The 23,933-nt window shown below is 42.6% G+C and overlaps 1 protein-coding gene across 1 annotated transcript in view; it reads left to right on the top strand.

Moving 5' to 3' along the window:
* The window catches only part of LOC311030186 (uncharacterized protein), a 426,559-nt gene that overhangs the window by 170,849 nt on the left and 231,777 nt on the right, over positions 1–23,933 (top strand). The window contains exons 7-12 of the mRNA XM_084035816.1: positions 12,312–12,440; positions 15,063–15,185; positions 15,997–16,063; positions 16,220–16,439; positions 17,422–19,225; positions 20,281–20,454. Coding sequence (XP_083891942.1) covers positions 12,312–12,440; positions 15,063–15,185; positions 15,997–16,063; positions 16,220–16,439; positions 17,422–19,225; positions 20,281–20,454 — 2,517 coding nt within the window. The remainder of the gene's footprint in view (positions 1–12,311; positions 12,441–15,062; positions 15,186–15,996; positions 16,064–16,219; positions 16,440–17,421; positions 19,226–20,280; positions 20,455–23,933) is intronic.

The following is a 23,933-nucleotide window of genomic DNA, read 5'->3' as shown; positions in this document are numbered from 1 at the left end:
GGCCCTTTCCTCTCCCTGCCCTAAATATGTGTGTATATAGTGTACTTCTTCTGTGCCATTTATGTATTTAGCTTTCTCTATCACTACAGTAACTGTTTGACCATTCTTTTCTCTGCTTTGAACTCAGGCCTTGACATTAAGCATTTTAAGCCACTTGCCCTTCGGGCAAGTGGCTGTATTGTTTTACTTGCCCGATGGCAAAATGTACTTGCCCAAAATGGAAAACGTCGGCCTATTAAGAAAATGTATAAAACAGGTATTTGTTTGATTTTATAATAATTTATTATAATGTAAATACAAATACAAAACATAACAATTATGGTCTGCAAAGCTGTCAAACCACCTGTCAGCCCAACAGAAGAAAGGGCCTCAAAATGTATTTCATTCTCTGAACCGAGGAAACCTAGCATGGTGAGACCAGCTTGAACTCGCGGTCTTTACTTAAAATACATAACCGTTTGTGATGGAAAAAAAATACAAAAAGACAATGAACAGTGTAGATTAACTTTGGCAAAACAGAATTGTGGACTAGGGCTTCAAATTTCCGTTTCATTCTCTGAGCCCTGCCTATACTCCCAGGGGTTGAACCCTGGCCGACGCTGTCTTTGGCAGGTTGTCCACCACCTGTGAACTGCAGCTTCAGCATTAAACTTATCCAGTGGGGGGCCCTCCACTGACAGGAACATCAGTCTCTGCAGCTGAAGAGAGGAAAGACTCGACCTCCAGTCAGTCTTCACTCTCTTCATTGTAGAAAAGCCCCGCTCACACACTGCCGTGTTTACTGGCAGGATCAGGTACACCTCCATGAGGGGGGCCAAGCTCTTGAAGCGTTCTCGCCTTTCCTCTGAAACACAGAAATGAGAATTTCATATAAATTAAAAGAAATTAACCATAGAAAATACTAAACAACTTGTCTCAAAACATTTGTCACACACCTGACTCCCACTTGTTTTTTAAAATAATATTTAAAGATGAACAGTGTTGAACTGCTCTATATGAAAAGTCTCCTAAGATAAATTATATGATTTGGCACTTTACTAATCTGTCACACATTCTACACTCTATATTCACACCTGACTGCAAGACACTCATGAAGAGCTCCCTCATCGGCACTGCTGCTCGTCCCTTGGCAAAGATCTTGTAGTGGTTGTACTCAGCTAAAACCTCATCGACTTCAATGCCAGCTTTTCTCAATAGCTCCTGATAGAACGTGGCCATCTCCCTCATCTCATCGACACCACACTGCCTGAACCTCTCATTTTCAACTGGGTCAGCACGGTTGCATGCTGGCCAGGACGATGGGTCAAAAGCCCTAAACTTTGCAACCATGCCTCCTTGCTGCAGATCCTTCAGCCTCTCTTCCAAATGATTGATGATCAAATCTGTTAACAGGAAATGTTAATGATTACTTATTTACTGTAAAGGTTCATTAATCAATCCAAATCACACACATCATTTTTTCTTACCAATCACCTCGATCCTCTCTGCTTCAAGCGTGTTGTGGGTTGGATTCTGGAACCTCACTCCTTTATACACGCCAGTCTCCTTTATGGCCTGGTTGACCTTGGCCATTTGGGGACCCATGTCTACCCTCAATGAAGTGAGTTCCCAGAAACAGGCCTCCTGGCTCTCAACTGCCTGACACACAGTCAGGTCATCTTTTTGAAACATTTTGCTCAAGGTGGCAAGGTGGTTAAAAACATCACACATGAAGTGGAGGAAGAGCAAATTATCGCATCTTTTCAGGTAGGAAAGGACCTGTTTGGCCCTGCCGAGAACTGCAGCTGAAGGCTTAGGGAACCTCTCCACAGACGCCATGTCTTCAAAATGTGCAATCAGTACAGGATAGCTGTCACACACAATCTGTAAAAGATATTATCATTACTGTATTGCACCATTTTCTATTGGTCAAATTATAAACAAGAGGATTAACTCAACAGGTTATGTTTAATAATTTACTAAAATTCTGACCTTGATTGCACGATGCACATAGGGAAGCCAGCGGGCGCCATGTAGATTTGATGGCTTCAACACCTTTTCTTCAAGTGCCTCTGCAATCATTCTGAGCTCTCTGACAGCCTTGGGGGAGTAGTGGTACTGATCGTACAGGTTTTTTAGCATTGTCTGCATTTGCTCCATCTTTTTGTGGGTTTTAATTGCCTTTACGATGCCAAGCTCTAATCTATGGGCAACACAGTGGATTGAGATGAGGGGGTGGTTGAGTTCCTTCTGCAGAAGCGCTGCAACGCCATTTCTGCAGCCCACATTCACAGCTGCCCCATCGCTGCCAAACCCAACTAATTTCTCCTTCCAATCAATAATGCCAGCTTCCTCAAAAGCTGAACAAAAAAAGAAAAATGTAAATCATTAGATAAACATTATGCAAGGCAATTTTATTTGATTAGCATATTTCATATACAAAGGTATTTTATGAAACAGATAGCTTAAAAGGAGAAATTTCGATTCATCAGCAGTATTTCATTTAATCCCTATAGTACCTGCATGGATGGCATCCAGGATGCCATTTGCATTGCCATGTTTAACGTCTTGGATAGACAAGTAGGCATTGACTGGCCCATCCGTTGCTAGAAAGCGAACATAAATGAGTTCATTCTCTAATGTAGCGCTGTCTGTTGCCCCATCAATGAGAATTGAAAAGTATATGGCTTTTTTAATTTTATCCAGCAACTTTTCCCTCTCCACATCGTAAATGTCTACGATGAACCTGAAAATTGGACAGAAGTGTATTTTATTTTACATGGGATGACATTCTTTGTTTAGTAAATAAATGTTAAGCCAAGAAGGATTGGAAACGTTGGTAATAAGTGCTGTTGCATACCTAGCACAGGCTTTGTCAGACTGGTAACAGCCTGGAAGACTTCCTCCAGTCCTGTTGATCAGGCCATTAAGGGATGAAAAGTGGGTAAAGGGCACTTCTTGTTTTGCTACATAATATGCAGCATGCATAATGTTCGTCATTTTTAGACGCAGAGCGTCATCCATCTTTTGCAGTCCTTCGATGACAGCTGGCATGGGTGCTTCTGTTCCTCTGGCGGCAACGGCACAGTGCTTGTGCCTTTTGCTCTTGCCATGAGCCTCTAAAATATTGTGCCGGAAGGACTTTGTGCCAATATATAGAGAGGATGTACTGCAATAAGAACATCAACATGGTTAATAATTAAGCCTTGACAAAAAATAAGATTGAACTAAATGGTTACAGTTTTACCCTGAAGTCTGTGACCCATCAGAATGTATGACAGTAAATGGGCAGTTGTTATTTATATATAGAATATAATTCCTTTACTGTAATTGTAACAACCCAGTCACACAGTGAAGTATAAAATGTGTAATAACTACGTTGGTACACAGTGTCGCTAAGTTCGCCTATGCCTATGGCGCCGGCCCTGCATTATCCCTTACTTATATGATATAGACCCTATAGTATCTGTGGTATAAAGGCTGGGACGAATTTCAAATTATAAATATCTGTACACTTTATGTTGAAAGTATAGACCGTCGCGATTCCCATTGAAACGAATGGCGCGGTGATTCGGTCTTCAAAACGAGAGCTGATAAATTGTGAAATATGAATTAAACTGTAATCGGACAAGGCGGTTATGTGCTATAGACCCGCCTAGAGAATCTGTGGTATAAAGGCTGGGACGAATTTCGAATTATGAATATGTACAATGCATAACGTTAGCTCTCCGGCTCATTGCTGAGCGGACTAGAATACCTCTCATGCCAAGTCGTAGCTAAGGTGCGTCCTATTTACTGGAGGACTCATTTCTCTTTCATCACAATTGAACAGTGCGCAGGCAGACAGACAGACACTAATGTGACGTTACTCCCGATAAAACTCGCCCTAATTAAATAGGCTATTGTTAAAATAGGAAGGGGATAGTGAATTGTGTTTCTACTTACGTGTCTGCTTTTGTCGGAAACTCCCGGCAGGTGAAGCAAAACATCTCGTCCTTTTCCTTGTCATGACGGACCCACGGAAAATTCTCAATCCAACTTATTAAAAAGTTCCTTTGCCTTTTAGTTTCGTATCCCGACGGGCCCGGGGTCTCGTTTTCAGGTGTCTCTCTTTTATTTGCGTTACATTTACCCGGCACTTGGCCAGTTTTCGGAGGCTGAAGGAACATAACGTGACTTATTTGTAGCGGTTGTCGTACGCCGGAGCCCGGAGGTGACTGGGGAAATTATTGTTACGATTCTTCTTATTCTGTTTGGCCGAAAACCGCAGCACAGCGCTGTAGAAAGCTCCGCTTCCGCGATATAGGAGGACGTTTATTTTGTCAATTTAGTGTATTTTCAAAGAAAAAAAATCACTTGCCCGAACGGGCAACTACACGTCACATTTTAGTTGCCCGATCACAGAGTTTACCTGCCCCGGGCAAGCGGGCAACCGTTAATGTCGAGGGCTGGAACTCCTCCGTCCGTTTGGGCAAACACAACAACTCACAGCCAAGCGTAAATCAGGCTTTCCGATTGGCTGTAAAAGCTGCTACGGGAGCCAATACGAGCGTCCGATGCATAAACGTAACTATATACGTCACTCGCAAGATGGTGGATGAGAAGTGATCGATATACATAAACAAAACGGAGAAATGCGCCACGGAGACGAGGAGACATCTAGTCACACATTTTACTACTTTACGCATTCGTTTTGTTGTCAGGAATAAATCGCTCACATGGGCAAGCAGGATACCGTTGTTTAGCCCCGATACTCTCTGTCGTTTACGGACATTCTGAGGCTGACTTTCCGCCATCGCGCCAACTAAATTCAGAATGAATGACCGTGTATGACGCGCTGGTGTGCTTCCTGAACAACGGTCCGTGTGGAACAATCGGATCCCTGCACATAGGCGCGTCATAGGAATTTAACGAGGCTTCGAGGCAGATGTTTTGCCTCGAGGAATTTTCATAATCGAGTTAATCGAGTAACTCGATGAATCGTTGCAGCCCTACAATCTACCCTTTCCAAGTCAATTACCGTAGATGACCAAATAATCGCCCGCGTGCAAATACGCGCCTATGCTCTAATAGCCGCCGGGTCTGACCTCATTTGGCATAATAAACGCCGGTTCAATTAAACGCCCGGGCGATTAAGTGTTTACCATAGTCTTGCACAGAAAACAAGTTTTTTTTTTAACAGCACTTCACCGGCTCTCACCTCTTCTGTCAGTCAGCCCCTCCTCTCGCTCTCTCTCTCTCTCTCGCATGCAGGCGCGCGCACACACACACAGACACACAAACACAGGCGCGCTAGACTGAGGGATATAGGGATATAGATAAATGCGCTAATGTACAGTGTTGAAATTACCGCGATCGACCCCCCCTTCCGTTATCATTCATAACACTGCTCTGATCAGCTCCCTGTGTCGCGGTAACACAGACAAACTGTCTTTGTATTTATTGTCTGATGTCAATAAAGATGCGTCGGGGGGAAAAAGTAGTTTTGTTCCAGTGGTGCTATGGTGCTATGGTGAGCTCCTTGTTCTTTGCATGATGGTCTGGTGCTGCTCATTGCAAAAATAAATTGTAGCCTGTTGCAAATACGCGCCTGGGCCCTCATTTATAAAGCTTGCGTACGCACAAAACGGGGCTGGAAACGTGCGTACGCCACTTTCCACGCAAATGTTGTGATCTATAAAAACCAAACTTGACGGGAAAGTGTGCGTACCCGTAAGCAAACTCTGAGGCATGCGTACCGGTACGCACATTCTGGAGACTGGAAGGGAATCAGCAGTAAACGTGAGAAGAACTATATATTTTTGATGACTCGCACACATTTAATTACACTACATATCATACGTTAGATCTGCGTTATCATGATGAACTCCAGCAATGTTTTTGACGCTTTTAATGAGTGATAGTGTTTTTCATATTAACACCTTCTTTTAAAATCTGACTTGTATCTTGAATCAAAATCCTTTTGAAATATTGAATCAGCGCTGTCACCGCAGGAGGAGGAGACGGCCCAATTGCATGTAATACAGTAATACCTTCCATTAGATCACTGCAGAACACAACTAAATATTCTCCTTATTTATGTGCATATATCATCAACACACATACATACAGCCATTAAGCCATCGTATAATTGTTACACTTTATCCTCGTTTTTAAACCACCAGAGCGCAGAGGAAATGCGCTATAATGAGTGCCATGCTCGTGCGCGCTCAGTCGTGGAGCGTGGAGAGCGCAACTTTACCGAACTTCAGGAGGCAGAATCTACCACCCGGCAAAGGTGGTAGAGACCCCAGCATGATGAGCCCGAGCCACGGCCCCCTGCCCGACTGGAGGGGTATCAACAGGGCGCAAGAATCCGTGAGGATGTTATGCGTTTGTAAGATAAGGAAGACAACAATCAATGTTCATTGAAAACGTATTATTTTATTAATCACAGTGCGCGTTTGCCGTAGCTCATCTGCAACGTTGTTGATGGCGGTGATTGTGTCTCGCTGAAGTTGCAGGACGGCATCAGTGAGCACCCGACCGCTTGATGTGCCATGCGTCCGGGGTGCGCTGCTGCTTTGCTCCGGACCCGGACGCTGTGCCGAGGGCCCGTCACCTTCACCCTCCTCACATCACCCTCCTCACCGTCACCCTCCTCTGAGCCCAACGCTGCAGACTCTGGAAGGACAGAAACGATTTAACGTTTTGTTTTATATACAATAAAAGTTTAAAATCTATTCACCCTTATCCCTCTGGTCTCAGTCGCGTCTGTGTCTCCCTCCTTTTCGGAGAAATTCGCACATAATCCCCGTCAAAGTCACATCAAAATCAAACTTCCTCAAATACTCTAGCAATACATTAAATCCATGTTAGGAGCGGAAAGATGTCATTTACCTTCAGATCACCGTCCGCTCCTCCGTCCAGCTGACGCCGTTGACTGCAGCAGCAATGTGTTGTCACTCGCACTGCGTCTTTTTATTCGTGATCCCGCTGCTGTGACCACTAAATTAAATTATTGTCCGTGCCTCCACCTCTCCAACAAGTGTCTCTTTCTCCGTTTCTGAAAAGTTACGTTTCTTCACTATTTTTCTGACCTGTCGCCGTGATTCACCACACGGAAACGATTGCATGCCGGCTCATTAACATAGTAAAATGAGGGCGTGTACAGGGCGGGATTCAGGTACGCACACTTGTAGGTGATCCTGTGATTTATAAAGGGAACATTGCGTACAGCTTGCGTGCGCACAGTTTTATAAATCAGATTTTTTTTTGGCGCACGCAAACTTTGGCTTTTTGCCGTACGTACACTTTTAGTAAGGATCCTACGCACAGTTTTATAAATGAGGGCCCTGGTTCTTATAAACGCCTGGGCTCCAAGTCGATTTAGCATATTAAACGCCCGGGCTACTAAATGGTCATCTACGGTAATTGAATTTTTTAACAATTTGGATTTCAAATCACAGCAAAGAGACCACCCTAATGAGGGTTTGAAATGATATTGGTTTTCATACAGATTGTGTAACGACCTGAGCCCAGCAAGGCAAGGACCCAATCGCACAACTCAGAAAGTTTAAAATCAATAAAATGTATTTTACAAAAGAGCAAGCAGAAGCTACAAAACACGAGATAAACAAAGCGTCTCCAAAAGGGAGGGGGGAAAGCAAACAGAAAAACACTGGCCTAATCTGGCTAACACTATATTGACAGGACAAAGAATCTATACAATTTAACGAAGAGATCTACAAAATATAGAACTAACGAAAAGCGCCTCCAAAAGGGAAGAAGGAAAGAAACAGAAAAACACTGGCCTAGTCTGGCTATCACGAAATTGGCAGGAAACAAATATCAATACTATTTACAGGGGATTCGAGTCTAAATACAAAGTACAAAATAAGGAGGCTAAGCTAGAAAAGGGTATCGAGGAGGAAACACAACAAGGCTGACTTAACAAAGTAACAAACACGCAAAAGGATCTAGAAACAAAGTAGCAACAGAACAAACCGTCAGCAGGAGTCGTGAACGAGATAACAAGGGAACAAGAACACTGGTTGATATGACGGGACATAACGAACTGGCACAGGACAAGGGGAGACGCTGACAACATATACACACGAGGTAATGGGAAACAGGTGAAACAATCAGGGAGAGGGCGGGACATCACAGACAGCGGAAACAGGGGCAGGAAGTAAAAATGCCTGAAACGAGAGGGAACACAGTTACTTCAAAATAAAAGACGAGACGACAATAAAGACAGGACAAAAAAGGGTAACTTAACCAACAGACGCGGATCATGACAGATTGCCGCAAAATCTTCGTTCTAGTTGTACTGGACCGTAGTGCTGCGTTTGGTACAGTAGACCACGGCATACTAGGCATTCTGGAAACATGGGTGGGGCTATCTGGCACAGTCCTAAACTGGTTTGAATCGTACTTGACAGAGACTACATTGTATCTATTGTTAACCATGTATCTGAGTGAACAAAAATGACATGTGGAGCTCCACAGGGGTCAATCCTTGGGCCTTGTTCAATCACTACATGCTGCCAATAGATCAAATTATGCAGAAGCACAATATAACGCTGACGATACACAGACCTCTATAGCTTTATTAACTGGTAATTATGACCCACTAGACTCAATTTTTACCTGCATTTAACACATTAATGACTGGATGTGTCACACCTTGAATCTCTAACTGGAGACTAAAGACCAAGTCAGAAATCTTGGTATAGTTCTACATTCTGACCTTGACTTCAACAAACACATCAAGAATGTTCAAATAACTGTCTGCTATCACCTTAAAAATATTGCAAGAATTAAGTAATGATGTCCCAGCACGACCTTGAGAAACTTCTTCATACATTTATTTGTAGTAGACTCGACCACTGTAATGGTATCTTTACAGGTCTCCTAAAAAAATCTATTCGACCACTGCAGTTAATCCAGAATGCTGGTATCAGAGTGTTATGAACCCGGCGGAGCCCTCAGGTCTTCCACTGCTGGTTTGCTTTAAGGAATTTAGTTTTTACTGTGTTATTTATCTGTTAATATTTTCTTACCATTTTGATGTATTTCCACTGTTCTCACTCCTCCTTTTTTAATCTTGTGGACTTCTTGTCTGTATTTCTGTTACACTTTCATGGTAAATAGTTTTACCTTTACTGTATTCTTTTTTGTTCTGTGAAGGCCTTTGATTGCCCTTGTGTGTGATTGGTGCCATATATCATATCCAAAAGATTATGTTGCCATGGTGATGAATAGACTCTGATCCCTGGTTACTTCCTGGTGTCTTAGATCTGCTACACATCGTCCTGTCGTCTCTCCTACATGTGAACAGTTTGGTAAGTGACAGTTTTTGATATTTCAAACATACAAGAATGTGACAATGTTCAGTCTTTACTGCAGTAAATGTACTGAAGCTGTAAAATACAGCTTTCACCTGAATGCATCAGTAAGAATAATCTAAGCATATCATGTATTATAGTACAACACTGTGTACTTTTACTGTGGATACTTTAAGTACAATTAGCTGATTAAAAAGCAGAACTTTCGTATTTTTACTGTGAAATACAGTAAATAAAAATATACTACAGAATTACATGTCGCCTAATAAACTGTAAAGACAAAAAAAGATTGTAAAAAACAACTATTACCATACAAATTCAACATATGTGATTCAAATTCAGTTTTTAATGCAATAACAGAAGTTGAGGAATTCTAATTCAACTATAGATTATTAAAACTCGTTTCTATGTTGCATAATTCGGCCCAAAGTCCACCACCAACTTGACATAATAAACTGAGTAGCTTATCATGAGCGTTGATGAATGACCAATGAAGATAATAGTTGCATGGTAGTCCTCAATAAGGTCCTCGGCTCTCGTCCCCATGGTACTCGTAGTCCACCTCTCTTCATGTTGATTGGGTGACATGGATCTGTTAGTTCAAAGACAAAGTAAAAAATGTCTTCTTGTCAACAACGGTAAAAAAGACAGTAACTACCCACATTCGGAGTTCTACCTCCCTGGGTCAAAATGTGTCAAACCTGTATGTTATTATTAATAACTTGAGGGTTCATTACCTCAAAGTTTACATTTGGAAGTGCATTGATATGTATTTAAAAAAGAAACAGACAATTTTAAGATGTTCTAACACGCGTTCACTAGGAGTATATGTATATTTAATGTGCGTCTCACCTGGATGAGTCTGGACAGGTGGGTCCTCGTCCTCCAGCCAACAGCTCATCCCTTCTCATTGAACCATGTCTACAGCTCTGGAGTGTGAGTGACCAATCGCTGCATGAATGTTGCCTCCAGATGTTCAGCGTTGCATCTCAGAAACTTCTCATTTATCTGTCTTGCGACATGAGTTTTTGTGCTGCATGTTTTGGGGATGTCTTGAATGATGTTTTCTGATTGATGTTATATATGTTATTTTGTCATGTTGATAACTGCTGTGCATTTTTTGCAGATTTCCTTGTCATGAGTTGATCAGCTTCAAATATTGATATGAACAGTGACTTTGTCATTTTAATCTTAGTTTTCATATTTCATATTCTGTTCTGTTTTTAGGGTGACTTCAACATCTGTCTAGGGACTACAGATGAAAAAAGGCTCTTGGCTAATTCTGGAGCATTTACAGCAATGTTATTAATGTGCACTGTCCCTGTTTTCAAATAAACTTATTATTGAGAAGGAGAAAAAACGGACAAATAAATCCTTTACCCCCGACATTTGCAATTAAATTAAAACATACACTAACATTGGTTTTGTGGCATAATATCGACCAACTGAATGTACAAACAGTTGTGCTGAATGCCAGGAAAAAAAATTCATGTCCATGTATACAAATGACTAGATTACAATTCCATGACTATTTCACTAATTGCTGTGAGACTTTGTTGGAAGTTCACGTCGAACAAAAGGCCAAAGCAATAAACGTAACAATGTAACTTCCTGACCGGAGTTCGAGCTAATCCGATAACAAAAGAAACCAACAAAAACACATGGACATGGTCTAACTCCCTACGACAGGACGACAACGGTGTTTAACGACAACAGGGATTCATCCCTACGGCTTCATGTTGGACATTAACGTCTGAGCTATTTACAATGTGAATAAAATGTTCGCATTGAAGCTAAAGGTATCTATGAAGAAAAGCTCAAAGATTAACACAAGGACTAAATGCGTATTTGAGTCAGTTGAAATATTTTAACTGGAGCGGTAACTTTGTGTGTCGCTGTGTCCTGAAAGCCTTTGAGATTCTCCTGCTGTCGTCTGGATGCTGTACAACTCAAACGGGACCAAAACATTATTGGTCTCACCGTTAACTACCGTTCATAGTTTTCATGAAATGAGGTCCCATTGGAGACACAGGAAGGGGCGGGACTTTGCCTCTCTGTTGTCAGTGTTGCCGTAGTGACAGTGTACGTCTCTGCCAGCAGGTGGAGACTGCTATGAATCAGTGTGAGGACCGAGAGGACGGAGTCCTTCCCTCTAAAACCACCCGGGATGGGGGACATGACAGCCAGACCAAAGCTCAGAGGTGAGACGAGGATCTCGAAGTGTCCAGGACTCAGATCACTCCACCATCATGGTTCTCACTCAAAAACATATACAGTATATACATGATATTAACTAGATCGCTTTATTGAGTTTAAAACTGAACCTTGTTATTATCTGACTGTCCTGAGGTGAAGAATCAGGTCTTGGTCCAGACCTTTGTAGTCCATGTAGGGGATGATCTGAATCTAGTGTCGACTGTTGAATCCATTTGTTTTCACTTTGGTGAACAATCACTGAGACCAGAAGCTTTAATTGCCTTCAATACGGTTAGTTGTCTGAGAAGAAGAAGCAGTAAAGTTTGATGAGTCAAATAAATATTCAGATTAAATATTAACCTGACACACACCTGGACCTGACGCTGTAACCTGCTGACACTTCAGCTGATCAGCTTCAAATATTGATATGATAGGAATGAATGTTTAACTGGGAAATTCAGATCTTTTCTCTGTTGGTCTGTTGGACCACAAAAACACAGTGTCGATCAACAATAACTCACAACAGCTGATGGAATCTTCCACCTGAGTGGTTTGTAATTTACACACATGAAACATTTGCTGAATGAATAATGTGATGGTCTGAACTGCCAAACATCTCCCACAATGCAACTTGCCCCTCACACTACTTAGTTTGACAGCAGGATCGTTTTATGTTTATTTGCACCACTCATGACATTGCAGATAGGAAGGGGGTTTCCTCCATATCGTGACCTATGTATCATGATAATATTGTATTGGGATAATATCATAGTAAAATTATTTCTTAAATTGTATTTATTGCATCAGGATGCAGCAGCACAGACCAGACTCCCCTGGACCTGGACCAAGACCTGGACCCAGCTGTGTGTCCATAAAGAGTGACTGGTCTATGCCTATCATTATTAACTTTAAAGGTGACCAAGCTGCTGATGGAAGGTAAGAACTGAACCTGAACTCTCATTAGAGGATGAATCAGGTCTAGACCAGCACCTTAATCAATAACTCAGAGTCCACCAGCCCTGAATCCTGCAACCCGTTCTGTCTTCTGAGCTACGATGAGTGACAGACAGTCTCTTGTTTCACTGAAGCTCGAACAGAAAGGACCAATTAAACTGGGATTAAACTACAGAATATGAAATAAACAATCTGTTGGGGATGTAGCAGGAGCAGATTTGGTTATCAACAGCTAATTATTAATGTCAATATGATTATCGATATTAATATCTATATTTAATATATTATCATGATATAATCATGAATAAACGGGGCACCACCCTGGGATCAGGGAAAAGATAACCTAAAACTGTATTCAGTCTCAATATAAAGGTTTTATACTCACATGCCAATCATCGTGATCATTGGCATAGAAGTATGAAACAATCAAACAATTCAAAAGGCATGAAATTCAAGCACTAGCCTTCACAACCTGCTGTTATCCAGTGACATATACACAACAAGCACAAGAGACCGCTAGTTATAATATAATAAGATTAATTAAAATCAGTAATAATGATCACAATCAATAACACTGCAATTAACAAAGCCTTATTACCTAACTACCTAACACACAAAGCTAAGCTTAAACAAAGGAAGAGACACACGTGGAGTGTGTGTGTGCGTGTGTGTGTGTGTGTGTGTGTAGAGAGAGAGAGTGAGAGAGAGAGATATGGCCGGGCGCGGCCACCAGATGGAGCTATTCCTCACAGCGTTCAGGGGCGGAGCCACTGACGTCCAATAGGATCGCGAGAGAGAGAGAGCGAGCGGGAGATGGCCGGGTACGTGTGGGGGTGGTGTCTGTGCGTGTTAGCGGGACACGAACAAAGAGAGGGGGAGAATGCGCACGCAATATTCTAAGGCTCAGTAGGCGCGTTACTATCACACAGGAGCTCGTGAATGAACTGGCGTTCGTTCAGCGGGACCCCGGTCTCTTAACTGATAGTAGACGCTTACTGGGCTTGCGAATATGGCTGAGGTTAGTCAAAACACCGTTACAGAAATCAACCCAGTGGTGTGGGTACACCATCGGCATTCAAATACAACACGGAAAGCACCGGACTCGGCGGTCCGTGGTCAAAACTTAAAACACGTTAACAAGACTTAAAGCATATCCTACACTATCAAACTTATGTCTCTGCCCAGACTGATAGCCTCTTACTTGTGTCGTTGCGTCGGTTGCGAGTCCGTCCCGGCGATGGCGGGCGGCGGTAGTTCTTGAGTCCCGGCGGCAGCGGGGGCTGTGATGAGTCGGCTGAGTCCAGACGAGAGCGGGGCGCTTTCCCTCTTGTTGATCAAACTCGAATAAAGAAAACAGTTTGTGTTTCTTCCTTCCGCGGGCAATAAAATAATCGCGGCTTGGCGATTTGGTCAGCTGACTTCAGACAGGAGCTGGTAGCTGGAATGCAGGAACCGGTTTGGTCTCCTGTTGCAGCGGTGTGCTGCGGTGGACGAGTCCACTTCCTGTTGCAACGTGGTGTTGCGATGGAAGAGCCTTGGCCTCCTGTTGCAGCGGTGTGCTGCGGTGGAGGAGCCACCTCCTGTTGTAACGCGTGTTACGGTGGAGAGAGTTGGAAGCGCGTTCTTAAGATGGCGCCGGTTCATATAGCTCACGGCTGCTCCCGGGGACCCCCTGGGGTACCTGTGGTTGTCAGCCAATAGGGCACCAGTTGTGTGACGTTGCACTTCGCAGTCAGGTGAGAAGTGAAACTAAAATGGAGGTTGTAGTTTTTTATCTCCTTTGTTCCTTCATGACCGCATGTGGAGGCTTTTGTAGGCCGCATTGTGTAGTCCTAATGGTGAGGTCCCAATAAATCCAACCTTAAAGAGACAATGAGGAGAAAACCTCTCGAAAGAAAAGACTCATAGACGGGAAAAGTAAAGCGTTAATGACATAGAAGAGTAGCGGCCATGCTAAGCTAAGCTAAGAACAGAAAGACTCCAAACTAACAGACACTAAACTCGAGCACCGTCTTCCTCTCACTCAAGGGAGGTTGTAGAGTATTAAGTAAGACACTTTATATCCACCAGACTCTTATTTTAGGTTTTAACATAACTGATAATACCCGAGGAGGTGTCTATTATCAGGAGGTAATGGACTACGTGAAGGACAGAACCATCAGACGCCCAGTGGAGATTTTGCAACCAAAATGTAAAGTTGTTTCATGAGTCATAACTCCATTTCCCCATCATTGTCACCCCATAAGGTTCTCATGCAACGGAAACATTGTCCACTGCTCCCGTTAATAGGACGGACCTTAGATACGACTTGGCAACGGGAGATATTTCTAGTCCGCTCAGCTTATAGAACCCTTAGGCTCAGCTACAAACCACAAAGCTAACATTATGCTAGCAAAACGCTGAGTGCAGCACTAAGTCGGATCCACAGTGCAGGACTAAGTCGGGTCCACAACGTGGTCTAATGTGACCCAGATCCATTTATAGTATTGATTCTGACACTAGCATCGTCTCTTAGAGCAAGACTCATCAATATAAAGATAAACAGAGCAAACTGATTCATGAAGCTCAACTAGTTAGAATCTGAAATTGTATTTAATGTATCAGGATGCAGCAGCAGAGACCAGACTCCCCTGGACCTGGAACTGGTCCCAGCTGTGTCTCCATGAAGAGTGACTGGTCTATGCCTCGCAATATTCAATTTAAAGCTGACCAAGCTGCTGATGGAAGGTAAGAACTAAACCTGAACCCTCCTTAGAGGATGAATCAGGTCTAGACCAGCCAGAGAAAAGTTAAGAGTCAGTGAGAAGCTAAATTGGCTAACGTGACAGCTACTGCAAGCTAAGCTAAGCTAAGCTAAGATGTGCTAAAGTGGGTTTACATCGGAGCTGACCAGTTCCGTAAAGTGAAGCCATGCTGAAGTGCCTTAAACTGTCAATCTATCTGGTTGTATAGAAGTCTATGAGAAAATGGTCCTATTTCTCTCTGCTGGCCACCAGGGGGCGACTCCTCTCTGGTTGTATAGAAGTCTATGAGAAAATGGTCCTACTTCTCTCTTGATGTATTATCTCAGTAAACATTGTAAACATGAGTTTATGGTCTCAATCTCTAGTTTCAAGTCTTCTTCAATCCAGCATGATGTTCATTTAGTACATTATGGTCCATTTAGAGTCCACCAGACCAGAAAGCAGGGGATGCTTTAGGGGGCGGGGCTTACCTGCTGATTGACAGGTTGCTACCACACTACCAATGCTGGTTAGCTACTAAGATGACTTAAACACTTAGCTGTAAAGTTGACCTTGAATTATGAAGCTAACTTTGTTAGCAGCTTCACACCAGAATCCAGATGGATCCAGATCCAGTAAGGTTGCCGCTCTGGGTGCCGCTCTGCCGCTTGTGTTCATCAGATCCACCCTTTGTGCAGAATCTGAGGCTTCAAAACTGTAGTCCACAAACCAACAGGCGATGTCGCCATGACAACGTCCACTTCTGATCTACAGTCTGTGGTTTAGTGACTCTTTAAACTTGGTTTTCTCCACAGAGTTCAGCAGATCTCAGAGGTTCCGTTGACCCGGCAGCATCAAACAGACCTGGACTCCATATTTATGGTGAGTACATGTACAAGCTCACCTTACACTATTAACCACATCAACTACAGATTAAATGCTGAACAGGTTCTAGTGGTTTCCATGCTGCTCAGACCCACACATGAATCCCATGTTGGGTTCTTTAGAGTTCATGGTCAGTTTATCCTTCTGTTCCAGCTGCTGGAGGAGAACATCTGCACTTTTGTGAAGAACGAGCTGAAGAAGATCCAGAAGGTCCTGAGTCCAGATTACCCAGAATGCTTGGAGAATGAGGACGAGGAGTTGTTGGGCGGTGAGGATGAAGAGCAGAGGAGGAACAGAGAGGCATTTCAGAAGATCACAGTGCACTTCCTGAGGAGAATGAAGCAGGAGGAGCTGGCTGACTGTCTGCAGATCAGTAAGAGGATTTTAACAGATTTAACATGGTGGAAAGAAGAGAAGGATTCAATATGAAGAACTTCATATTTCTCCTAATAGGCTGCACACAACTTCAATGTTTAGGTTCTCTGGTTATTACAGCCAATGTCATCATAAATATGTGTACGCATGATGTCAATGTTTATGTTGTTTTGCTTCAACCATCCAGACGAGTTAGAAGCTTTAAACAGTGAATTTAAACTGTTAGTAGCATCTTGATGTCTGCTTGTTACGTGTTCGGTTGTCAGAATCGATATTCCAACAGACTCAAGTTCTACAGAGTTCAGACAGGATCACGACCGTTTCAGAGGAACAGGTGTTTCACTTCACCCAGTGACCTTGTTAACTGGTGACTTTCAGCTAGGAACTAAATAGTTGGTAGATGAAAACAAAAATGTATTTAAAACAGGCTTCTATGAGGACACCTCCATGTTTTCAATGGTGGCGTCTCAGCGTGGAGGATTACAGTATACCAGGATATTTAAATATCCAAACGGTACTATTTTCAACACCGTCATCAATACCGTCTCTTTCTATGATGCTGTATTGTGATGTGTTGTAGTGACCAGCAGACGCCACCAGAGGTCAGTGTTTCTGTTTTGTTGCCTTAAAAATCTCATTCTGGTGAATTTTCCTTTCAAAACCAAAACGGCGAATTGAGGCGATACAAGAGGCTCTTTATTTCTAGACTGACTCACTGAGCTTTACAGCTGCAGTTCAAAGGGTTATATATCCTTCCAGTTCTGTTTGTCTTGTAAATGTCTTTTAGTTGACTTCTGTTGGCTTCATCAGGTGCACCTGATTGATTTTGTCTCCATTAGTTTGATTTAATCATGAAAGAAGCTCATGATGTCACTACTACTGAGGACTATAGGAATACATGGCTCTAACACCTGGCTTGTTCATAGACTGTAAAAGGGTCTGTAGGATCCACTAACTGGGTTCCTTTGTTGTTTATTCAGGAACCGCTGGTGCAGTGAACCAACGTAAACTCAAGTCTAGCCTCAAGAAGAAGTTCCAGTGTTTGTTTGAGGGCATCACAAGAGCAGGAAACCCAACCCTCCTGAATCAGGTCTACACGGAGCTCCACGTCACAGAGGGAGGGACTGCAGAGGTCAATGACCAACATGAGGTCAGACAGATTGAAACGGCATCCAGGAAACCAGACAGACCAGAAACAACCATCAGACAAGAAGACATCTTTAAAGGCTCACCTGGAAGGGATGAACCAATCAGAACAGTGATGACAAAGGGAGTTGCTGGCATCGGGAAAACAGTGTTAACACAGAAGTTCACTCTGGACTGGGCTGAAGACAAAGCCAACCAGGACATACAGTTCACGTTTCCATTCACTTTCAGAGAGCTGAACCTGCTGAAAGAGAAGAAGCTCAGTTTGGTGGAACTCGTTCATCACTTCTTCACCGAAACCAAAGAAGCAGGAATCTGCAGGTTTGAAGAGTTCCAGGTTGTGTTCATCTTTGACGGTCTGGATGAGTGTCGACTTCCTCTGGACTTCCACAACAACGAGATCCTGACTGATGTTACAGAGTCCACCTCGGTGGATGTGCTGCTGACAAACCTCATCAGGGGGAAACTGCTTCCCTCTGCTCGTCTCTGGATAACCACAAGACCTGCAGCAGCCAATCAGATCCCTCCTGGGTGTGTTGACATGGTGACAGAGGTCAGAGGGTTCACTGACCCACAGAAGGATGACTACTTCAGGAAGAGGTTCAGAGATGAGGAGCAGGCCAACAGGATCATCGCCCACATCAAGACCTCACGAAGCCTCCACATCATGTGCCACATCCCGGTCTTCTGCTGGATCACTGCTACAGTTCTGGAGGAGGTGTTGAGGACCAGGGAGGGAGGGGAGCTGCCCAAGACCCTGACCGACATGTACATCCACTTCCTGGTGGTTCAGTCCAAACTGAAGAATGTCAAGTATGATGGAGGAGCTGATACGGATCCACACTGGAGTCCACAGAGCAGGAAGATGATTAAGTCTCTAGGAAAACTGGCTTTTGAGCAGCTGCAGAAAGGAAACCTGATCTTCTATGAACCAGACCTGAAAGAGTGTGGCATCGATATCAAAGCAGCCTCAGTGTACTCAGGAGTGTTCACACAGGTCTTCAGAGAGGAGAGAGGACTGTACCAGGACCAGGTGTTCTGCTTCGTCCATCTGAGTGTTCAGGAGTTTCTGGCTGCTCTTCATGTCCATCTGACCTTCATCAACTCTGGTGTCAATCTGATGGCAGAAAAACAAACAACCTCATCGTTGTTTAAAGTCTCCAGACACAAACCTAAACCAAAACATCTGCACCAGAGAGCTGTGGACAAGGCTTTACAGAGTCCAAACGGACACCTGGACCTGTTCCTCCGCTTCCTTCTGGGTCTGTCACTAGAGACCAATCAGAAACACCTACAAGGTCTGCTGACACAGACAGGAAGTAGCTCACAGACCAATCAGGAAACAGTCCAGTACATCAAGGAGAAGCTTAATGAGGATCTGTCTCCAGAGAGAAGCATCAATCTGTTCCACTGTCTGAATGAACTGAATGATCGTTCTCTGGTGGAGGAGATCCAACAGTATCTGACTTCAGGACGTCTCTCCTCCGATGAACTGTCTGCTGGTCAGTGGTCAGCTCTGGTCTTCATCTTACTGTCTTCAGAAAAACATCTGGACGTGTTTGACCTGAAGGAATACTCTGCTTCAGAGGAGGCTCTTCTGAGGCTGCTGCCGGTGGTCCAAGCCTCCAGCAAAGCTCTGTAAATATAGATTTTCATTCAGAAAACAACAAACCATCTTGGAATTACAAGGTTCTATCTGCATTCTGAACGATTTGATTGGTTTTCCCAACTGTAAAAGGTAAAGAAGTAAAAAGTAGTTCTAAATAGTTACTTAACAGTAAAAGTAAGAAAGTATTTAGTGAAAAAACTACTCGAGTACTGAGTAACTTCTGAGTAAATTCTGATTATTGTGGCCCCGCACCTGGTGATCTGAGAGACTACCAGGAGGCATAGACGTTGGAAGGGCAGCTAACCCCCCCAGTTACATAAAAATCAATGCTTTCTCTAACATGAAGCGTTTGTCACCTCAGCTGAAAGAAAAGAAAAAACACAGCTCACCGCTTCATCCAGCGTCTCTCCTCTCTGTCTGTTTCACCGACACACACACACACACACACAGTGATCGATAGTCATGTCGAAGACATTTATTCTAACTTTTCTCTCAGTTTTGTCGACATAAGAATGACTCGACCCACAAGAATCTGCGTGATGAGCAGCTACAAACAGAATCTCACATCAGAAACATTCAGAAATGAACTGATTCACAACTGAAAGTGAAACTTAAATAGGATCGACAGATTCACTGACGTTAGACGGTAAAAGTCGGGGGGATTTCAAAAAGTGGGCGGTATATTGTGACTCCTCCATAAATGATTGCACATACACTTGCATATTTATGCACATTTGTCTCTGAATGACAAGGATTTAGAATTAAAAAAACGTTAAAAGAGTTCTATCTATAACCGGGCGTGGAGAGTTTGTGTGCTGTCATGTGACTGCCTGGCTGCGTTTGATTGGTGAAACGGAGTCACGTGAGAGTCTTGAAAGAAGACTCAGACAGAAATAAACAGATGGCACAGTGTGACGTTAACCTCATTATGGAGCCTAATACACCACCCAGCTGCAACAATAACCTGATGAACAAACATGTTAAACATCATTTAACTTAATTATGATAATAATGTCAGTTAGAACCTGAGGTGATGAACAGTTGTTTGTAATTGTTTCATCACTAATTTCTGATTCCTCTTCAGACTCAGTGGCTGTAACCTCTCAGAGAGAAGCTGTGAAGGTCTGTCCTCAGTTCTCAGCTCCCAGTCCTCCAGTCTGAGAGACCTGGAACTGAGTAACAACGACCTGCAGGATTCAGGAGTGAAGCTGCTGTCTGCTGGCCTGGAGAGTCCACACTGTCGTCTGGAAACTCTCAGGTTAGATTCAACTACTTTGAGAAGTTTACCTATGAAGCTTTCAATGATGCGTTTACATGCACCAAATATTCAGTTATTTATATTCAAGTATTCCTAAAAAGACACGTTTGCTACTAATCTGTTAACACGGCTGATGAAATACTGTTTCTGCTGCTAACGACTTGCCAGCAAAAGAACAAAACAAAACTTTTATCAAAACCAAACCTCTTGTTTATCTTTTCCCTGCCGTTCGATGTTTTAATAGTTTTATAAATCCACCTGGCGTTTATAAATGCTGTTGCAAACGTCAGTCTACGTTTGTGAACGTCACTCCATGAACATGTGAGCCTGAACTACAACACCAGACTGTCTCTGCTGTCAAGGTGGACCCAGTTTGAACCACTTTCTATACAGTTGAGTTTATTGAGTTTTATATGAAATGAACTAATATTGTTGTCACGGTGGCTGAAGCAGCAGGGAGGACCCACATGCAGACTCAAAGCTATGCAGATGCAATGAAGACATATTATTCATGAAAACACCCCCTAGTGGCCAGCAGAGAGAATGCAGCTTTAAGGACTTTCAGGCTTGACTTCACTTTTCTGAACCAGAGGTTGAAGCCTGATTGGAATATCAACTCTGACAACTGACCATGAACCAACCAGACATTTTGATGCTGCTGACAGTTTTAATTCAAAGTTTAAAGCTTCTAACTCGTCTGCACGGCGGAGACAAAACGCCATTTTAACACCAACACTGTAATAAATTTCACTGTAAAATTACAATAAATTATTGGTTAATAATTGCATTACTTTCACAGCAATTAGCTGTAAAGATTTTCACAACAATTTACCGTAATCCACAGTAATTCATTGTTGCCATGCCCAAGGAATTACCGTGATATAGCAGTAATTAGCTGTGGACTTACTGTAAACTAATGTGAAATAAGTACAGTAAATTGCTGTGAAAATATTTACGTTGAATTACTGTAAAAGTAATGCAATTATTAACCAATAATGTACTGTAAATTTACAATTTAATTAACAGCGTAATATATTGTAAAATCCATTTGTTAATTGTAATTTGACTGCACCCTCTCACTTTATGCTCAAAAAAGAAAACAAAACGATTTTTTTTTTCACTTTTTGATCCAGCTTGCGATAAGTGCAAAGTGCAATATTACATTTAATAGGAAATTTTCCTGGGCAAAAATGCTGCCAACATATTCAGAACAAGCAAGCACCTTTATAAAATGTATGTGCAACAGTAAACCACTCACAGGAAATACAGATTTTTTTGGCTCTTACATAAAATCAAAATTGCTGCAAATGGAAGGGGTCATGACAAAAGGGACGCCCTTCTCAGGCAGCTTTAAAAATTTTACGATTTAAAATGTGCAACAGCAAAACTGTACAACAGTATAACCACTACAATTGTTTTAAAGGAACAGTTCAACATTTTGGCAAACTGGCCCATTGCCATAACCCCTATAGTCATAGTCAGTAGGTCCATTATCTTTAATTGTTGGTACAAGCTATTTTTTTTAGATAAGGACACTCACAAGTTTTTAAAAAAACAAAACAAAACAAAACAAAACATTCTACCTTCTACAACTATCTGCCGAAGCAAAATCTCTTTAACTGAGTTACAAAAAACCAGGACAACCGATGCCAATCAAATTCTAAACTAGAGCATATGCAGCAGGTCAATGATTTAGCTACAATATCAACTTTTTATTCCATCATTTGATGGCTGTAAAAAAAAAAAAAAGTTGTTAAGGCCTAAAAGACAAACACCCTGGTTACAAGCCGTTGATGGATCAAGAAATGCTTGGAAAAAAGAAAAAAAAAAAAACACTGGCGTTATATTAGCCTACGTGCTGCTCTACTGAGAATGTCACATGCAAGATGAAAGAGAAACGTAAGCTAACGTTAGCATGGGTGTTTTGCACCGTATCAAACCAACTATCTAACTTGCTAAAGTTACCGCAGCCACAGCCTCAAATCAAAATGTGGAGCAAACAGTGACACAAAACGTCCCTTTAGCTCACACAAACAGTTAATCCTCCAGGTGATTGTCCCTCGCAGCCTTCGGTGAGGTGGGTGTCACTCGGTTTGACTGTGTAGAAATAAACGCGCCAGAGAATAAAGAGTAATTAATACGACGAACGTCACACTCGTTTAAAATGTCAATACAGTGAACGCAAAGGTGGAAAACGAGGCTAAATTACCTTCTCTTGTTCTCTGGGCGGGTGGTATCAAGTCCATGCACCGACAGTTAATAATATTTGAAAAAATCCGCGGCAGGTCCCACAATTCAGTGTGGTTCATGTAATTTGCTGTGTTTTTGCGTGGAGAGTCTTAATACATTATTTTGCACTGAAACAACACAATAAAATGCTGTGAAATCCCAGTAATAATTAAAACAACAAATAATACAGTAGTTTACTGTGATGGCACTGTTTTTATAGTCAACTTCTAAATTACAGTGTCATACTGTGAACATTAAAGTTAAATCCTGTAAAGTGATAATACTGCAATTTAGAGTGAAATTTTACAGTTCTATTGTGAAATCCTGGTAATTATTTACAGTGAACATGTGCACACACATTTATGATGACAATGACTGTAAAAGGCTCTATAGCCAGTGTTGGGAGTAACGCGTTACAAAAGTAATGCATTACTGTAATGCATTACGTTTTGCTGTAACGCGGTAATGTCAGGCATTACAAAAAAAAACTGGTAATATTTTACTCGGTACAAATCTCTGTAACGCGCGTTACAATGCATTTTAAACCCGAAATCAATTGACTCTACATTGGCGATCGTGAGATGGGCATACGCTCCACTTTTGGAAAAGTGTGAAAGCCGGTCCGTGTGACTCTACACTAGGGCTGAACGATTTATCGTTTTCTGACCGAAATTGCGATTTCAGACAACGCGATCATGTGATCGCCAAAGCTGCGGTTTTTGCAGCGCTCCTGACTCACCCAGGATCTGTTGTCAACTATTTTACACATACATGCCGTCTCCCGACCATCCTGCCAAGCTCACCAATCAGAAGCGGCATACTACTCGTGAACAGGTCACGCTAACCAATCAGTATTAACCTGCTCCGTATTTGTAATTAGTCAGAAATTACTTCAACTGGACCAGAAGCGGAGTTAGGGGATTTCATCGCCAAGAAAAACAGCACGTCCGTCATTTGGGAGTATTTCGGGTTTGAGGCTGCAGACGTGCACCAGAAACGGGTACTGTGCAAAACCTGTCGCGCTAAAGTTGCAACATCCAGCGGAAACACAACCAATATATACCGGTGATATAATCTCCCGCGAGAGGGTGCATTTCACGGCAGGGGCGCTGATTACGGCACAACACCGGCACTTGAAAAATCACCACAGACATTTGCATGACGCGTGCATGACGAAAAAGTCCGGTGACTATGATGATCAGGCCCACTGTAGCAAACAGACTACAATTACAGCATCTTTTGCCAGTGTA

The sequence above is a fragment of the Eutrigla gurnardus genome, assembly GCF_963514095.1.
Source record: "Eutrigla gurnardus genome assembly, chromosome: 19".
NCBI classification, from domain to species: Eukaryota; Metazoa; Chordata; class Actinopteri; order Perciformes; family Triglidae; genus Eutrigla; species Eutrigla gurnardus.
This window is presented reverse-complemented; position numbering and strand designations above follow the sequence as displayed.